The 18,855-nt window shown below is 44.1% G+C and overlaps 1 protein-coding gene across 4 annotated transcripts in view; it reads left to right on the top strand.

Annotated features, from left to right (window-relative positions):
• The window catches only part of LOC139411013 (kinesin-like protein KIF2A), a 35,771-nt gene extending 18,268 nt beyond the window's left edge, over positions 1 to 17,503 (top strand). For 2 of the 4 annotated variants that reach the window (XM_071156786.1, XM_071156785.1), the window contains 16 exons: positions 1,504 to 1,604; positions 1,808 to 1,903; positions 1,990 to 2,044; positions 2,228 to 2,390; positions 2,667 to 2,757; positions 2,982 to 3,045; positions 3,147 to 3,238; positions 3,666 to 3,808; positions 3,942 to 4,146; positions 5,486 to 5,596; positions 5,700 to 5,767; positions 6,217 to 6,339; positions 14,407 to 14,551; positions 14,694 to 14,795; positions 15,050 to 15,185; positions 15,465 to 17,503. In XM_071156786.1, coding sequence (XP_071012887.1) covers positions 1,504 to 1,604; positions 1,808 to 1,903; positions 1,990 to 2,044; positions 2,228 to 2,390; positions 2,667 to 2,757; positions 2,982 to 3,045; positions 3,147 to 3,238; positions 3,666 to 3,808; positions 3,942 to 4,146; positions 5,486 to 5,596; positions 5,700 to 5,767; positions 6,217 to 6,339; positions 14,407 to 14,551; positions 14,694 to 14,795; positions 15,050 to 15,185; positions 15,465 to 15,553 — 1,784 coding nt within the window. In that variant the 3' untranslated portion in view covers positions 15,554 to 17,503. The remainder of the gene's footprint in view (positions 1 to 1,503; positions 1,605 to 1,807; positions 1,904 to 1,989; positions 2,045 to 2,227; positions 2,391 to 2,666; positions 2,758 to 2,981; positions 3,046 to 3,146; positions 3,239 to 3,665; positions 3,809 to 3,941; positions 4,147 to 5,485; positions 5,597 to 5,699; positions 5,768 to 6,216; positions 6,340 to 14,406; positions 14,552 to 14,693; positions 14,796 to 15,049; positions 15,186 to 15,464) is intronic. The other 2 variants (XM_071156788.1, XM_071156787.1) reach the window with 1 other exon arrangement.
• Positions 17,504 to 18,855: the final 1,352 nt, after the last annotated feature.

The following is an 18,855-nucleotide window of genomic DNA, read 5'->3' as shown; positions in this document are numbered from 1 at the left end:
CAAGAAGACTCGAGGCTGTAATCACTGCCAAAGGTGCTTCTACAAAGTACTTTATAAAGCGTTTGAATACTTATGTAAATGTGATATTTCAGCTTTTTATTTTTAATACATTTGCAAAAAATCTACTGTTTTTACTTTGCCATTATGGGGTATCGATACAATCCTTTCTTGGAGATCTACGGACAATTCCTTCGACCTCATGGCTTGGTTTTTGCTCTGACATGCACTGTCAATGGGTGGGATCTTTTTATATAGACAGGTGTGTGCCTTTCCAAATCATGTCCAATCAATTGAAGTTACCACAGGTGGACTCCATTCAAGTTGTAGAAACATCTCAATGATGATCAATGGAAACAGGATGTACCTGAGCTCAATTTCAAATCTCATAGCAAAGAGTCTGAATACTTTTGCAAATCGTTCTAAAACCCTCTTTTTGCTTTGTCATTATGGGCTTTTGTGTGTAGATTGATGAGGGAGAAAAAACTATTTCATCCATTTTAGAATAAGGCTGTAACAACATGTGGGAAAAGTCCAGGGGTCTGAATACCTTCCAAATACACTGCACACGAACACACACACACACACACACACACAGTAGCCTTTGACACTGCAGTTTTCCCTCAGTAGGTCCTAGCAGAAACAATTGTATTTTTAATTTCCTTCCACTCCCCCTTTGTGTGGTTATCTGCCACCACCAGTGGAATCGGAGACAATCTCGTAGCGCTCTCTCAATCCTGTTCCCGCCGGCCTGCCTAGCCTGTCTGACCTGGCCCTGCTCCCCCAGATTACTGCAGATTATTAATCTTTGCTCTCTGCTTTGAATGACAAGCCTGCAGGCGTTCGGATGGGCTGTATGCTGGAGGAATGGTTGCAGTGGTGCTCAGCCGGATATCTTTGGGTCTGGTGGAATCAGAAGGGATTACTGACCCTCATTTTATACTGTCCTCTTTTCGTAATCCGATGTGGGTGTTCAAGTGATGAATTGGGTTTCTATGTTCTAATAATCATATTGGGTGTTTCTGTGCGTTTCAGAGTCAAACTAATGTGAGGGGGGGATTTATTGAACTTTTGAGGAACCTAGAATGAAAGTCCCCTATGTACTCATGTCTCAGTTTTCCCCAGTCAAGAAGCAGCGATTTGACTGTTGTTGTATCAGTGGTTTGTCAGTCAAGAAGAGCCCTGTACTAGTGTAATAGTATAGTAATGTGAATTGTTAGCAGGGAGCTGCAGGATCTGTCATAAAGCCCTTTAGAGATGCAGGCTTTGTGAGAGCTGGAGGCCATGTGTGTAGAGCTGCTGTCCCCCTGGGTGCTAGCTAGGCCCAGTCCCCCAGCCAGACACCACTCTGTCTGAACAGCCTTAGAGTTAAGGGAAACGCCAGAAGATGGTGAGAGGAAGAGATCCCTTTCAGATAGGCTGAGGGTGTGTATGTTCTGTGAAAGGCAGCATTTGTGACGGCCTTTCCTGTTCCTTTTGCCTGTGTTTTCTGTTCCTCTGTGGCAGCGAGGAGGAAGTCCAACTGTGTGAAGGAAGTGGAGAAACTGCAGGAGAAGAGGGAGAGACGACGGATACAACAACAGGAGCTGAGAGAGAAGAAAGCACAGGTACAGGGGAATCCTCCTCCTATCCTCTGACCCCCTCCCTCCATATCTTCTCGAATACCTTTTTTATTTTATAAAATTAGAGAATTTGCTCACTTATTTAACCTCTATAGCCATGTTAGTTGTTGAAAACATTGTCTTTTGTGGTTACTTGAAAAATGAATGAACGCATACATTGAACAGTATCTTAACTCTTTCCGTCTCAGGAGGTGGACACCACCGTCCCGAACTATGAGATCCTGTATATGATCAGAGACTTCCGTGCCAGTCTGGACTACCGGCCGCTGTCCACCGCAGACCTGGTGGGTACAGACGACACTCTGCTCTCTCTCTGTCCAAATAGAGGATAACCCACAACGGCCTGATCAATTTGTTTTTATTTTGTCAGATTGAAGAGCACAGAATATGTGTTTGTGTGAGGAAACGTCCACTCAACAAGAAAGGTAAGGAGGACTACCTTCATCAAACAGAGCCTTCAATCATAGATGAGGAAAGGATCATGAGTTTCCCTACAATGAGCCTTTGGACGGTCCGAATCGGTCATATTCAGGTATTTCCTTATGGCCCGCGCTCAGGGAAACTATCTTCTTTGTATCCTTTCGTTAACATGGCCGTGTGTGTTCCAGAGCTGACCATACGGGACCTGGATGTGATCACCATCCCCAGTAAGGATGTGGTGATGGTCCATGAGCCCAAGCAGAAGGTGGACCTGACACGCTACCTGGAGAACCAGACCTTCCGCTTCGACTACGCCTTCGATGACAGCACCACCAATGAAATGGTTTACAGGTCAGACAGAGAGCGGGCGGTTGTTGCAGTAAAACAACTGTTTTGTTTGACTTGTGGTAATGTATGTTTTTACTGAAATTCAGTCCAGGAGGACTGCTTGCTTTGGATTAGTGTGTGTGTGTGTGTGTGTGTGTGTGTGTGTGTATATAGAAAGTATTTTGATGGCGTGTTTGTTAGGGTGTTTCAGATGGAATGTGTTAAAGTGTGTGTTTTGCTAGACAGTGTGTTTACACACATACACTGATGCTTGGATGTGTGTGTGTGTTTCCTTTACAGGTTTACTGCCAGGCCCCTGGTGGAGACTATCTTTGAGAGGGGCATGGCCACGTGCTTCGCCTATGGACAGACTGGTAGTGGCAAAACACATGTGAGCCAGACACACACACACCACACACACCAGCCTCTTCATCTCGGCTGCTGATTCGTGCCAGTTATTTCAGCACTCAATTAACAATAACATACATCAGCGACATCCAAGTTCAGTGTGTACAAGCGTTGTTGCATTTCCATTTCTTAAAGGCCTAGATATTTTTTTTATTCATCTTTCAACCCACAAGCAGAACTGTGAATATTGGGGTCTTTGTTTTTCAGACTATGGGTGGAGATTTTTCTGGAAAGAACCAGGATTGTTCTAAAGGCATTTACGCATTAGCAGGCAAGTGATTCTTAGTGGACTATTATGAGGTTTGGTGGTGTACTGCTCAGATCCTATTAAAATGGTAAAACTCTTTATATTTCCCCTTTGTCCTCATTCAGCTCGGGATGTGTTTGTCATGTTGAAGAAACCCTGCTACAGGAAGTTAGAACTTCAGGTGTACGCAACTTTCTTTGAAATCTACAGTGGAAAGGCAAGTGATTTAATGACTTGTTTATTGAGCATCAACTTGTGGTTGTAGGTGTTTGACCCGGACTGTAATGGGAAGGTATGTGTATTGATCCAGTGGGTGGTTATGTCGACAGAGTGACAAACTAGTTTTGTGTTAAGTTGACCGTGTGTGGTTGTGTTGTGGTCTTATAGGCGTTTGACCTGACTGTGTCTGTGGCTGTATTGTGGTTGTGTAGTTATTTGATCTGATGGTTGTATTAAACGTGTGTAGTTTCAGGTGTTGGAGGATGGTTGTCATTTGTTCACCTGTGTGTGGTTGTGGTCTGTTGACCTGAAAATGTGGGGTTGTGCTTGTGTTGTGTAGGTCTTTGACCTGTTGAACCATAAAGCCAAGCTGAGTGTATTAGAAGATGATAAGTCTGTGGTTATGGTGTGGTCCGGTCCTATAGGTGTTTGACCTGCTGAACGGTAAGGCTAAGCTCCGGGTGTTGGAGGATGGGAAGCAGCAGGTGCAGGTGGTGGGGCTGCATGAGAGAGACGTCAAATGCACAGAGGACGTCCTCAAACTCATAGAAGTGGGCAACAGCTGCAGGTATTTGTGCAACATCCCAGAGTTTCCCTAAGTGATGACATAAACATTGATCTTTAAAATGTTATTGTGCATTACATTTAAACTCTGTCTCTGTCCCTCTTTCTCTGTACTTCTCCATTTCTGTCTCTCTCAGAACGTCAGGTCAGACTTCGGCCAACGCCCACTCGTCCCGTAGCCATGCAGTGTTCCAGATCATTCTAAGGAGGAAGGGGAAAATGCACGGCAAGTTCTCCCTGATCGACCTGGCGGGGAATGAGAGGGGTGCCGACACGTCCAGCGCCGACCGCCAGACACGCCTGGAGGGAGCCGAGATCAACAAGAGCCTGCTGGCACTAAAGGTCAGAAGGGAGAGGTCAGCGGGAGCTGCAGAGGAATCTGACAGAGAGCCCAAATTGACCAGTTTATTAGGTACACCCATCTAGTTATGGCTTGGACCCCCCTTTGCCTCCAGAACAACCTGAATTCTTCATGGCATGGAAATGTTGCTCAATTCGTATCAAGGAACCTAACGTGTGCCAGGAAAACATTCCCCATACCTTTACATGACTCAACATGAACCGGGATTTGTCGGACCAGGCAATGTTTTTCCACTCCTCAATTGTCCAGTGTTTGATCTTGTTTTTAGCTGATAGGAGTGGAACCCGGTTTTGTCATCTGCTGCAATCGGTTATCTGTGACAAGGACTGACGAGTTGTGTGTTCTGAGATACCGTTCTGCACACCACTGTTGTAATGCGCTGTTATTTGCCTGTTTGTGGCCCGCCTGTTAGATTGCACGATTCTTGCCATTCTCCTTCAACCTCTTATCAACAAGCTATTTTCTCCCACAGGACTGCAGCTTACTGGATTGTTTTTGTTTGCTGCACCATTCTCGGTAAACCCTAGACGTGTGTGTGTGTGTGTGTGTCTGTGTGTGTGTGTGTGTGTGTGAAAAGCCCAGGAGGCCGGCTGTCTTTGAGTTACTGGAACTGGCGCGCCTGGCACTGACGATTATATCACGCTCAAAGTCGTTTAGGTCACTGGTTTTGCCCATTTCTACTGTTCAATCGAACAGTAACTGAATGCCTCGATGTCTGTCTGCCAGCTTTATATAGCAAGCCATGGCCACTTGACTCACTGTCTGTAGGCGTGAACCATTTTCGTGAATGGGTACCTAATAAACTGTCCACTGAGTGTATGTCGCGCAGCTGACTGTGGAGTGTGGTGATGAATGGGTTCAGTCTATCGCCCTGATGAGCCCTTCCCTGCTAGTTGGCAACAACAGCAGCATAACGCTGGTTAAAACTTGTAAAAGGAAGTGGGGTGTATTTCTATGTGCGAGGGAGAAATAACTTGTTAGTATTGGTCACCATTTAGATTTGGTCACCATCTCCATTTTGTTCCATCCCACTTGATTGTAGTTTGAGTAGGATAGCAGCCAATACACGAGAAATAACTTGTAATATTGGTAGTACCATCAGCGATTACAGCTCCACCGTGTGCTGTCTGACATGTTTTTTTTGATTCAGCTGAGCAGAACTAGCAGTCCTAGTTGGAAATAACTTAATGTTATAGAAATGGTCAACTGCATTTTTCCTGTCCCCCTCTCTCAGTATGTGTATATCTGTCAGTCAGCCAGCCAGTCAGGCCTTGCAGTAGACTGACTGTAGCTCATCATGTCTCTCTTTAACCCTACCAGGAGTGCATCAGGGCGCTGGGGCGGAACAAACCTCACACTCCGTTCAGGGCCAGCAAGCTCACCCAGGTCCTCCGAGACTCCTTCATAGGGGAGAACTCCCGCACATGCATGGTGAGTTCGTCATTAGTTATTGGATTAAAGTAATTGGTGATTTCACTCTCTTTGTACTTCCCTTAACGCCACTGAGTTTCTCCTTCCCTCTTGTCCCATCCAGATAGCAACTATCTCTCCTGGTATGACGTCCTGTGAGAACACCCTCAACACGCTACGCTACGCTAACAGGTGGGCACACGCGTTACAGCTGGCCATGGGAATCTGTCTCGTACACCTGTGCTTTCCAGCTGCGATCCGCAGAGAACTCTAGTCTGGGGGGAAAAGGAATATAGGAACATCTTATTTGACCACTCTCCCTTTAGGTTTCTATGGTAACTGATCACACCCACAAGGTGTAGTAATGACCTTGAGGTCTTCACTGTGCTCTTATACGCAGCAGCGTTGTTGTGCTTAGCTATGGGCAGATAATACTTCTGAGCCTCAATAGTCAGAATTGGGTATATCTGCTTGCAGCAGTTTGATCAGATGTAGGCTACATATGTGAAAGACTGAAGGAGTGTGGCTGTGGTGAATGGAAAATAACTCTTGTCTGTAGCTCTGTGTCCTGACCCTCGTCTCTTCTCTCGTCTTTCCTGCTCCCCCTCCCCTCTTCCTGCTCTGGGCCTGGTGCTGTGCAGAGTAAAGGAGTTTGGGATCAGTCCCTCAGACATCCCCTTCTCCCAGGGCGGTGGAAGTCGCTCGGAGCTCTCGGAGCTCTCGCCCACCTATGAGTATGATGACTTTGCTACCTCTCCCAGCAGGTCAAGCACTTTCCCATTGCGTGCGCGCACACACAACTTTTCTGTTGCCCACACATACACTTATCTACATGCATTTCCTGTATGCATATATTAGTTGTAAAATACACATTAAACACTTCTTCTTTGTTCCATCGTTCTCACCAGTCTCTGGAGGACTTGTTCACACGTCTTCTTTTCCTTCCCCTTTTATTTCATCTCCATGACACGTTCTTTCATCCATGGCATGCGCTTCTCCTTTCATCTCTTGCTGTGCTGAGGTTGTGCTAACTGTGAATACTGCTGTTCTTCTCATACTCTCTCATGGACGATAACAGGCGCGTGTGTGTGTGCATTTGATCAAATCATTTCTTGGTGTTTTCACTTGGTTGAATATAATCTGTTATGATACATGACACCATAAACAGTCAGCCCTATTAGTTAACCCTCTAAGGTCAATGTCCATGCCCCCCGCGGAAATGTAATTAGCTTTATCCAAATATCCCCATTTAAAAATCTGTCTGTTTTAAGCTAGATATGTTTTTTGGCAGTGGGTGCGTCTCAATCCACCGCATCCGCCTATATAAGACTTCCACATCTGTGGTGGAAGGTGACAGAGCTAGAAAGATGTTTGTCAGACCCTGCGACATCCCGAAAATCGGTCTTCTCACAAAATTGTCCGTAGCGTCTGAACGTTTGGCCTACAAACTATTACGTTTTTCTCTTCAACCCCCACAAGCATCTTGGGACTCGTCTGAAGTTGTTTTGATCTAGGATGCCCACAGGCCTCACAAGACTCATCTGAAGTTGTTTTGCTCTAGGATGCCCACAGGCCTCACAAGACTCATCTGAAGTTGTTTTGCTCTAGGACGCCCACAGGCCTCACAAGACTCGTCTGAAGTTGTTTTGCTCTAGGATGCCCACAGGCCTCACAAGACTCGTCTGAAGTTGTTTTGCTCTAGGATGCCCACAGGCCTCACAAGACTCGTCTGAAGTTGTTTTGCTCTAGGATGCCCACAGGCCTCACAAGACTCGTCTGAAGGTCCACCGGTATCAGTTGAAAAAATATATGGAAGTGCTGTATATATGGAGACTGTTTAGTGACGAGAATAAGGGGTTAAATACATAAAAAATGACATGTTTCCAGATCTTATGTCTTTCAGATATAGGATAGACACTTCAAAAGAAACTTCCTTTCGTTTTTTGGGGGGAGGGATGGACACACATCTGTTCCTTGTAGGGAATCTGTTATTCAATGTGTTTGTATGGGCTAATAGCAGTAAGGCCAAATACAACTTTTCATCAAATAATTGTTTTATATATGTATTTATTTTAATATTTCATGGGGTCTTAAAATTCAAAATCAAATAGCAAAATGATCCTTGATATTTGGTATTTATTAGGATCCCCATTAGCTGCTGCAAAAGCATCGGCTACACTTCCTGGGGTCCACATAAAACATGACAGTACAGAAATAGATGCATTTAAAATGTCACACACAGCCTACATATCAGTACATACACACAATATCTAGGTCCAATACATAGTACAGTGCAAATTACAATACAAGATATATTAAAGGTTCTGTCTCTTCACAGTCCCTTTTGTGCAGTAAGGTGTTATTTTAAAATGGTTTTATTGCTAGCTTGAGTTACCTGCTGTGGCAGAGTTCCATGTAGTCATGGCTCTATTTAATACTGTGTGTTACCTAGCCTCTGTTCTGGACCTGGGGACTGTGAAGAGACCTCTGGTTGCATGTCTTGTGTTGTACCGATGAGTGTCTGAACTATGTGCCAACCGCTTCAACAGACAGTTCGGTACCATTAACAGATCAATCCGTTGCACAAAGACCAATAGTGATGCAGTCAATCTCTCCTCTTTGAGCCATGAGAGACTGAAATGCATATTACTGACACTCCCTCAACGTACATCTAAGTGCGATACATGCTGCTTTGTTCTGGACCAACTGCAATTCACCTATGTCCTTCTTTGCCGCACATGTCCACACAGCTGGGCAGTACTCCGGGTGCGATAAAACTAGGGCCTGTAGGACCTGTCTGGTCAATTGAGATGTCAAGAAGGCAGAGGAATGCCCCATCATGGACAGACCTCTTCCCATTTTAGCAACCATTGAGTCTGTTTTGACCATGACAGCTTTCTATCTAGGGTTTACACCCAGTTTAGTCTCCTTAACTTGCTCAATAGCCACATTTTTCAATATTAGATCTAAACGAGGTTTAGCGTTGAGCAAGTGATTTGTCCCAAAAAGGTTTTTGGGTTTTGAGATATTTAGCACCAGCCTATTACTAGTTAGCCATTCTAAAACTGACTGGAGCTGTATGTTAAGTGTCTGTTATTTATTTTACTGTTGCAGCCGACGTGTATACGGTTGAGTCGTCAGCGTATATACAGTTGAAGTCGTAAGTTTTCATATGCTTAGGTTAGTCAATAAAACTTGTTTTTCAACCACTCCACAAATTTCTTGTTAAACTATAGTGTTGGCAAGTCGGTTAGGACATCCACTTTGTGCATGACACGAGTCATTTTTCCAACAATTGTTTACAGACAGATTATTTCACTTATAATTCACTGTATCACAATTCAAGTGGGTCAGAAGTTTACATACACTAAGTTGACTGTGCCTTTAAACAGATTGGAAAATTCCAGAAAATGGTGTCATGGCTTTAGAAGCTTCTGATAGGCTAATTGACATCATTTGAGTCAATTGGAGGTGTACCTGTGGATGTATTTCAAGGCCTACCTTCAAACTCAGTGCCTCTTTGTTTGACATCATGGGAAAATCAAAAGAAATCAGCCAAGACTTCAGAAAAAATGTTGTAGACCTCCACAAGTCTGGTTCATCCTTGGGAGCAATTTCCAAACACCTGAAGGTACCACGTTCATCTGTACAAACAATAGTACGCAAGTATAAACATGGGACCACGCAGCTGTCATATCGCTCAGGAAGGAGACGCGTTCTGTCTCCTAGAGATGAAAGTACTTTGGTGTGAAACGTGCAAATCAATCCCAGAACAGCAGCAAAGGACCTTGTGAAGATACTGGAGGAAATGGGTACAAAAGTATCTATATCCACAGTAAAACGAGTCCTATATCGACATAACCTGAAAGGCCGCTCAGGAAGGAAGAAGCCACTGCTCCAAAACCGCCATAAAAAAGCCAGACTACGGTTTGCAATTGCACATGGGGACAAATCATACTTTTTGGAGCAATGTCCTGTGGTCTGATGAAACAAAAATAGAACTGTTTGGCCATAATGACCATTGTTATGTTTGGAGGAAAAAGTGTGAGGCTTGCAAGCCGAAGAACACCATCCCAACCGTGAAGCACGGGGGTGGCAGCAGCATGTTGTGGGGGTGCTTTGCTGCAGGTGGGCCTGGTGCACTTCACAAAATTGGATGCAATCATGAGAAAGGCAAATTGTGGATATATTGAAGCAACATCTCAAGACATCAGGAAGTTAAATCTTGGTCGCAAATGGGTCTTCCAAAGGGACAATGACACCAAGCATTCTTCCAAAGTTGTGGCAAAATGGCTAAAGGACAACAGTCAAGGTATTGGAGTGGCCATCACAAATCAAATCCAAATCAAATGTATTTATATAGCCCTTCTTACATCAGCTGATATATCAATGTGCTGTACAGAAACCCAGCCTGAAACCGCAAACAGCAAACAATGCAGGCGTAGAAGCACGGTGGCTAGGAAAAACTCCCTAGAAAGGCCAAAACCTAGGAAGAAACCTAGAGAGGAACCAGGCTATGAGGGGTGGCCAGTCCTCTTCTGGCTGTGCCGGGTGGAGATTATAACAGAACATGGCCAAGATGTTCATAAATGACTAACATGGCTAAATAATAGTAATCACAGTGAACAGGTTAGGGTTCCATAGCCGCCGTCAGAACAGTTGAAACTGGAGCAGCAGCATGGCCAGGTGGACTGGGGACAACGAGTCATCATGCCAGGTAGTCCTGAGGCATGATCCTAGGGCTCAGGTCCTCCGAGAGGGAGAAAGAAAGAGAGAATTAGAGAGAGCATACTTAAATTCACACAGGACACCAGATAAGACAGGAGAAATACTCCAGATATAACAGACTGACCAACCCAGACAGGAAGACCACGTCAGTGACTCAACCCATTCAAGTGACGCACCCCTCCTAGGGACGGCATGGAAGAGCACCAGTAAGCCAGTGACTCAGCCCCTGTAATAGGGTTAGAGGCAGAGAATCCCAGTGGAGAGAGGGGAACCGGCCAGGCAGAGACAGCAAGGTTGGTTTGTTGCTCCAGTGCCTTTCCGTTCACCTTCACACTCCTGAGCCAGACTACACTCAATCATAGGACCTACTGAAGAGATGAGTCTTCAATAAAGACTTAAAGGTCGAGACCGAGTCTGCGTCTCTCACATGGGTAGGCAGACCATTCTATAAAAATGGAGCTCTATAGGAGAAAGCCCTGCCTCCAGCTGTTTGCGTGGAAATTCTAGGGAGAATTAGGAGGCCTGCGTCTTGTGACCGTAGCGTACGTGTAGGTATGTAAAGCAGGACCAAATCAGAAAGATAGGTAGGAGCAAGTCCATGTAATGCTTTGTAGGTTAGCAGTAAAACTTAAAATCAGCCCATGCCTTAACAGGAAGCCAGTGTAAGGAGGCTAGAATAATCTGATACATTTTTTGGGTTCTAGTCAGGATTCTAGCAGCCATATTTAGCACTAACTGAAGTTTATTTACTGCTTTATCCGGGTAGCCGGAAAGTAGAGCATTGCAGTAGTCTAACCTAGAAGTAACAAAAGCATGGATACATTTTTCTGCATCATTTTTGGACAGAACATTTCTGATTTTTACAATGTTATGTAAATGGAAAAAACTGTCCTTGAAACAGTCTTGATATGTAAGTCAAAAGAGATCAGGTTCCAGAGTAACGCAGGGGTCCTTCAGTTTTATTTGAGATGACGGTACAACCATCAAGATTAATTGTCAGATTCAGCAGAAGATCTCTTTGTTTCTTGGGACCTAGAACAAGCATCTCTGTTTTGTCCGAGTTTAAAAGTAGAAAGTTTGCAGCCATCCACTTCCTTATGTCTGAAACACAGGCTTCTAGCGAGGGCAATTTTGGGGCTTCAACATGTTTCTTTGAAATGTACAGCTGTGTGTCATCCGCATAGCAGTGAAAGTTAACATTATGTTTTCGAATGACATCCCCAGGAGGTAAAATATATAGTGAAAACAATAGTGGTCCTAAAACGTAACCTTGAGGATCACCGAAATTTACAGTTGATTTGTCAGAGGACAAACCATTCACAGAGACAAACAGATAAGATAAACCAGGCCAGAACTTGTCCGTGTAGACCAATTTGGGTTTCCAGTCTCTCCAAAAAAATGTGGTGATCAATGGTATAAAAAGCAGCACTAAGGTCTTGGCGCACGAGGACAGATGCAGAGCCTCGGTCTGACGCCATTAAAAGGTCATTTACCACCTTCACAAGTGCATTGTCAGTGCTATGATGGGGTCTAAAACCAGACTGAAGCATTTCGTATACATTGTTTGTCTTCAGGAAGGCAGTGAGTTGCTACGTAACAGCTTTTTCAAAATTTGTTGAGAGGAATGGGAGATTTGATATAGGTCGATTAGTTTTTTATATTTTCTGGGTCACGGTTTGGATTTTTCAAGAGAGACTTTATTACTGCCACTTTTAGTGAGTTTGGTACACATCCGGTAGATAGAGAGACGTTTATTTTGTTCAACATAGGAGGGACAAGCACAGGAAGAAGCTCTTTCAGTAGTTCAGTTGGAATAGGGTCCAGTATGCAGCTTGAAGGTTTAGAGGCCATGATTATTTTCATCATTGTGTCAAGAGATATAGTACTAAAACACTTGAGCGTCTTTCTTGATCCTAGGTCCTGGCAGAGTTGTGCAGACTCAGGACAACTGAGCTTTGGAGGAATACGCAGATTTAAAGAGGAATCTGTCATTTGCTTTCTAATGATCATGATCTTTTCCTCAAAGAAGTTCATGAATTTATTACTGCTGAAGTGAAATCCATCCTATTGGGGAATGCTGCTTTTTAGTTAGCTTTGTGAACGTATCAAAAATAAATTGTGGATTATTTTCCTCAATTAAGTTGGAAAAATAGAATGATCGAGCAGCAGTGAGGGCTCTACAATACTGCACTGTACTGTCTTTTCAAGCTAGTCGGAAGACTTCCAGTTTGGTGTGGCGCATTTCCGTTCCAATTTTCTGGAAGCTTGCTTCTGAGCTCGGGTATTTTCTGAATACCAGGGAGCTAGTTTCTTATGTCAAAGCCCTGACCTCAATCCTATAGAAAAGTTGTGGCAGAACTGAAAAGGCTTGTTCGAGCAAGAAGGCCTACAAACCTGACTCGGTTACACCAGCTCGGTCAGGAGGAATGGTCCAAAATTGTGAAAAGCTTGTGGAAGGCCACCCGAAACGTTTGGCCCAAGTTCAATAATTTAAAGGCAATGTTACCAAATACTAATTGAGTGTTTGTAAACTTCTGACCCACTGGGAATGTGATGAAAAAAATAAAAGCTAGGATAAATCATTGTCTCTACTAGTATTCTGACATTTCACCTTCTTAAAATAAAGTGGTAATCCTAACTGACCGGGGCATTTTTAGTAGGATTAAATGTCAGGAATTGTGAAAAACTGAGTTTAAATGTATTTGGCTAAGGTGTATGTAAACTTCCGACTTCAACTGTAGACACACAGGCTTTATTCAAGGTCAGTGGAAGATAATTTGTAAAAAACGATGGCCCTAGCCGGCTGCCCTGCGGTACACCACACTCAACTGAATTTGCATGAGAGAAGCTCCCATTAACAAAAAAAACTATTTTCTATTAGATGGGTAACACTCTCAATCCATAATAAGTATGACTTACTTAAAACAATTCCATATAGCTTAGTAGTAAAAATATGAAGAAAAACATTTCTTCCTGAAATGTCTTAAATCTCAGATATTGGGCAGACACTTCAGAACAAACTTCCTTTAGACTTTTTGGGGAGACTATCTGTTCAAAGTAAATCTGTTATTAAATGTGATTGTATGGGCTAATAGCAGGCCAAAAATATTTTCCCATAAATATTTTGTATATATTTTTGATACTTCAAGGGGTCTTAAAATTCTAAATCCAAAAGCAATGTGATCCTTGGTATGACCTTAACAATTCCATATAGCTTAGTAGTACCCTCCCCCGGCTTACAGGGCTTAGACTCTTATGGGTTAACACCTAATATTTGACTGATCAGTTTATACAGTGTTGGAGGATAATGCCGTGGCTAAGTACATGCATGCCACAGATGCAATGAGACCAGCCGGTTTGTTCCACCTCCCACTGCTACAGTAGTAATCCCAGTCCCCACCCAGTCAGTCAGTGGGTCAGACACAGGTCAATAAGGTCATTTTCACTGTACTGGACCTTATCAGCTCAGTCACACCTCATTAAATACAAGCCCAGATTCTAGCAGTGTAAACAGGCCTGGCCTTATGGACTGTCCACAGCACTCATTGTGCTCTACATGCAAGTAGCCTGAGTACCAGTATATTTGTGCTATCATGCCAACTCCTTGTCACTCATTCTCGTGCAAAACATGGCTAACATGCAAGAGGCCCGTTGAAACAGGTTCTATAGCATTATCAGTTAGAGATACTTTAGTGGGGAACAACTGAACAAGCACCCCAGATTTGACTAACCTTAGCTATTCTTCTCATATTGCTTCATTCGGTTTCATCAAGGGGGGAAAAAAAGGGAGTTTCACTGTGAACTAAAATGGAGTGTCTTTCTGCTGGCTAGAGTTAAAGGCAACCAATAAGACAAAGATGGAACCCCGTTGGCTGTGCATGGTGTCATGATGGTGTCTAGGCAACTATTCAATGGGCCAAAACATTCAGTCAGAAATGTATTGCATAGAACTTGCATGACTTAATATACTTAAAAATGACTGTGACTACCTCCATCATTCTGAATGTTGGGCCCTTAGTGAAGATGCCTATGTTGAGTGTAGTGTACTTAACTGGGCTGAGCAGCAGTTTGTTAGCTGACCGAAGGTGTTGATTGACCCACAGAGTGAAGGAGCTGACGGTGGACACTAATCAGGTGATAGAGGGGGTCCGGCCCAACATCCATGTGGTGGACCAGCTGGATGATGACTGGGACCACCTGGGCAGCTCCCCCCAGAGAGATGACCTCAAACTGCTCTGTGAGCAGAACGTAAGCTACACTCCTATGCTCACACACGGCATTTATCCTCAATGGTTTTCTTACTGTGTGCATGCATTTGCATCCATTTCCCCAATAGAGGTGTTGTGTCTGGTGATGCTGGTTGTGTGTCTTGACTGTTTTCTCTCCCCAGCTGGAGGAGGTGTCCCCCCAGCTCTTAACCTTCCATGAGGCTGTCTCTCAGATGGTGGAGATGGAGGAACAGGTGCTGGAGGACCACAGAGCTGTCTTCCAGGTCAGGCTACATTAACAACTGGCTCCTCTTAGATCCTTTCACATATAGTTAGTTAGGAGGCTCGAACTCTGAGATGAATGAATCTGCAAGCTTGAGGTCCTGTGAAGTGTGGCGCCACTATCCACGAAATGCTCTAAATCAGGTTCTTCAAACTAATGTGATGCTGACTCTATAGGAGCAAAATAATTGATTGAGGAATATGTTTCAGTGGGAAGATGAGATGAGTAAGTGAGATGCTAATGTGTGTGTTGCAGGAGTCTATCCGGTGGCTGGAGGATGAGAAGGTTCTGCTGGAGATGACTGAGGAGGTGGACTATGATGTGGATTCTTACGCCACTCAGCTGGAGCAGATCCTGGATCAGAAGATTGACATCCTCACGGAGCTCAGAGGTAGGCATGGACATAAATGTTAGTGAGTTAGTGACATGGTACCGTTTGTCTGATGGAAGAAAATCTCTTAGGGATGAGCGAGAATTTGAACTCCTGGCCTATGCAAGACAGCATTTGTATTATTTACCTCCTGAGGTTCTTTTTCAATCTTTTGTTGGTTTGTCTCTATGCAGATCACCGTTGACATTCATTCGTAGGTTCACTTTTATTAATGTGAATCATGGTATTTTTTGATAAACAATAATATCTAATCCACTGTCTGTGCTCCTCTTTCCTCAGATAAAGTCAAGTCGTTCCGCTCGTCACTCCAGGAAGAAGAACAAGCCAGTAAGCAGATCAATCCTAAGAGGCCGCGTGCCCTTCTGTAGACCAGGCCAAGGAGGGGTGTGTGGAGGGGCAGTGGCACATACAGGAACATATACACTAGATGCACTATATATACAAAAGTATGGACACCCCTTCAAATTAGTGGATTTGTGGACTTACTGAAGAGCTCAATGACTTTCAATGTGGCACCGTCATAGGATGCCACCTTTTCCAACAAGTCAGTTTGTTAAATTTCTACCCTGCTAGAGCTGCCCCGGTCAACTGTAAGTGCTGTTCTTGTGAAGCATTTAGGAGCAACAACGGCTCAGCCGCCAAGTGGTAGGCCACAAGCTCACAGAACAGACCCGCTGAGTGCTGAAGCGTGTAAAAAATCATCTGTCCTCTGTTGCAACACTCGCTACCGAGTTCCAAACGACCTCTGGAAGCAACGTCAGTAATAGAACTGTTCGTCGGGAGCTTCATGAAATGGGTTTCCATGGCCGAGCAGCCACACGCACACAAGCCTAAGATCACCATGGGCAATGCCAAGCGTCGGCTGGAGTGGTGTAAAGCTCGCTGGCATTGGACTCTGGAGTATTGGAAACGTGTTCTCTGGAGTGATGAATCACTCTTCACCATCTGGCAGTCTGACTAACGTATATGGGTTTGGCGGATGCCAGGTGAACGCTACCTGCCCCAATGCATAGTGCCAACAGTAAAGTTTGGTGGAGGAGGAATAATGGTTTGGGGCTGTTTTTAGTGGTTCAGGCTAGGCCCCTTAGTTCCAGTGAATTTTAACGCTACAGCAAACAATGATATTTTATACGATTCTGTGCTTCCAACTTTGTGGCAACAGTTTGGGGAAGGCCCTTTCCTGTTTCAGCATGACAATGCCTCTGTGCACAAAGTGAGGTCCATACAGAAATAGTTTGTCAGATTGGTGTGGAAGAGCTTGACTGGCCTGCACAGAGCCCTGACCTCAACCCCATCTAACACCCCTGGGATGAATTGGAATGCTGACTGCGAGCCAGGCTTAATTGCCCAACATCAGTGCCCGACCTCACTAATGCGCTTGTGGCTGAATGGAGGCATGTCCCCGCAGCAATGTTCCAATGTCTAGTGTAAAGCCTTCCCAGAAGAGTGGAGGCTGTTATAGCAGCAAAGGGGGACCAACTCCATGTTAATGCCCATGATTTTAGAATGAGATGTTCGACGATCAGGTGTCCACATACTTTTTGCATTGTAGTGTACTTAACACAGCTGTCTCACCCTGTCACAACCGCCTGTGAAAAGACAAAGGAAAGGACTCATTTGTTTACCAATCAGGGTCACGGATGTCACCAGAAATAACTGTAGGGGAATGCAACCTTGGATCCATTTTTTGTTGTTGTTGCTGATTTAAAATGTTCAGTTTTTTTTCCTGTTCTAATTTTATTTATTTACTTCTCTTTTTTCCCGTATTTCTTTAAATTGAACGGCTGTTGACTTTGCTTCATCATAGACCTCTCCATGTTGGTTGTGCTTTAGGGTTCTACGATACCAGTGTTGTGGATTCTGGTAGGTCTGACTGACATGCAGCCATGTGCCACTCTGTATGTTGGCCTCGATCATGCATGTGGCTGGGTCACTCCTCAGTTAACACTCTACAGCATATAGATGTTACTCTGTAGGACCAGTCTTTCTCTTGCTCCTCTGAGTTTGAGAGGTGTCAAATCAAGCTGTGCTTCTCGTGTTGTCTTTCCTCCCCTTTGTATCCATGTTTTTTCCTCAAAGAACAGTCTATAGTTTGATTCAGTTGTGTTCATGTTTTGTGGCAACCCCAGTTAATTTGTTACCCCTTTTACTTTTATACTGTGAAGTCATTTTTCACTCACTTTGTAAAAAAAAAAAAAGGAACAAAAACCACTAACAAATGTATAGTAAAAACCACTGACCTACTGCTGCATATGTTACTCAGTGTTTGCACCAGATGTAACATTGGCTCAATAAAGAACCACCTGTTTTGATTTGAACTTTGACCTGCACCAATGAATTGACGTGTGGTGACATTTTAATTCTTTATATGGCATTAGAACCTCTAGTCTTCCCTTGAGCTCTGAAAGAAATGCATGTGGTTAAAATACGACAAAGGATGTAGGTCGGGTATGACAGGGCTGACTAGCCCTGTGTGTATGATGAAAATGTTTGTTTTTCAGTCTTCATACGTAGGTAGTAAAGGCTCTGCCAGTGGTTGATAATGATGGGCTTTACATTTGTCTGCTTAGTAAGCAGTGTGATGTTCTGTGTTTGTAGGGCCCAGAGAGACAGCAAAAGTTGCCAGGAAGGGAGACTGTGGTGACTCTGGCCCTGTCACTCAGCAGTAGTAGTCAGTGACACCAGCAGCGCCATCTAGAGGCAGACTTCAGCTTCATCGTGAGGACAGTCCGCACAGGGAGACACCAGGGGGATCCTACAGCGTAGCAATGGCCCAGTTTGAATATTGTCGTAGTTGTAGCTACATCTTTAAGATAGAGATATACAGTAAGTCAGAATGTATTGTCTTGTGGTGGTAAAGAAGTCATGAGTTGCTGAACTTCTTGAAATACACCAACACTGTTTCAAAAACTCTTATCTCAAGGCTCTTCAACAACCCTGAAAGTCAGACAGCTTACAAAATATTTTTTTCAACCTGTCCATTACAACCAAGCACGTGTCAGGTTCAACTGATACTTAGGGATGACCAACTACATTGTAGTGCATCTATTTGATGTATGAACGTTAGCTGTACACTTGCCTGACGACTCCAACAGAATTATTACGCTGCTCTGTTCACTACGCTGCTTTACCCATGTGTGTTCTGGCCCAACCCACCGCTTTCTGGATCCAATCAGAACGGTTAGAATGTGTTTTGTGAAATTGTCGTGGAGGTACTCAGACCCAGACTCGTTACGGAGAAGAAGGTTAACGACCGCGGGTGTGGCGTAGCGTTTGGCCGGAGCAAGGAGTTTGGGTAGCTATACACGTAACCACTTAATAAATATGTACATTTCACTGATCACGAGCTCATTTTCATAGAAAAGGCATATCGAAGGTAGTCCATAGGGGTAAGCCAGTATGGTGTTTTGCTGCATTGATCTAGCCAATGAGTGTTGTCATCATCCATCAGTCACATGACTTGGATGTGTCTCAACAGTCCATAACAGCTTCCAGTTGCCATTCCTTAAAGAGCACTGGAGGTTTAAAAATTGGATAGGTTACCACAATATTGCTTTCCTGCACCAAGTCCTCAGCAGTAACGTCTGCTTAGGATAAGTGGATCCCAGCAGAGTTGAATGTGTGAAGTCTGTGGACAGAAGACATTATGAAGGTTATGACATGAAGAATC

The sequence above is a fragment of the Oncorhynchus clarkii genome, chromosome 6 (assembly GCF_045791955.1).
Source record: "Oncorhynchus clarkii lewisi isolate Uvic-CL-2024 chromosome 6, UVic_Ocla_1.0, whole genome shotgun sequence".
NCBI classification, from domain to species: domain Eukaryota; kingdom Metazoa; phylum Chordata; class Actinopteri; order Salmoniformes; family Salmonidae; genus Oncorhynchus; species Oncorhynchus clarkii.
Note: the sequence above shows the minus strand (reverse complement) of the source record. Positions and strands in the feature narration are given on the sequence as shown.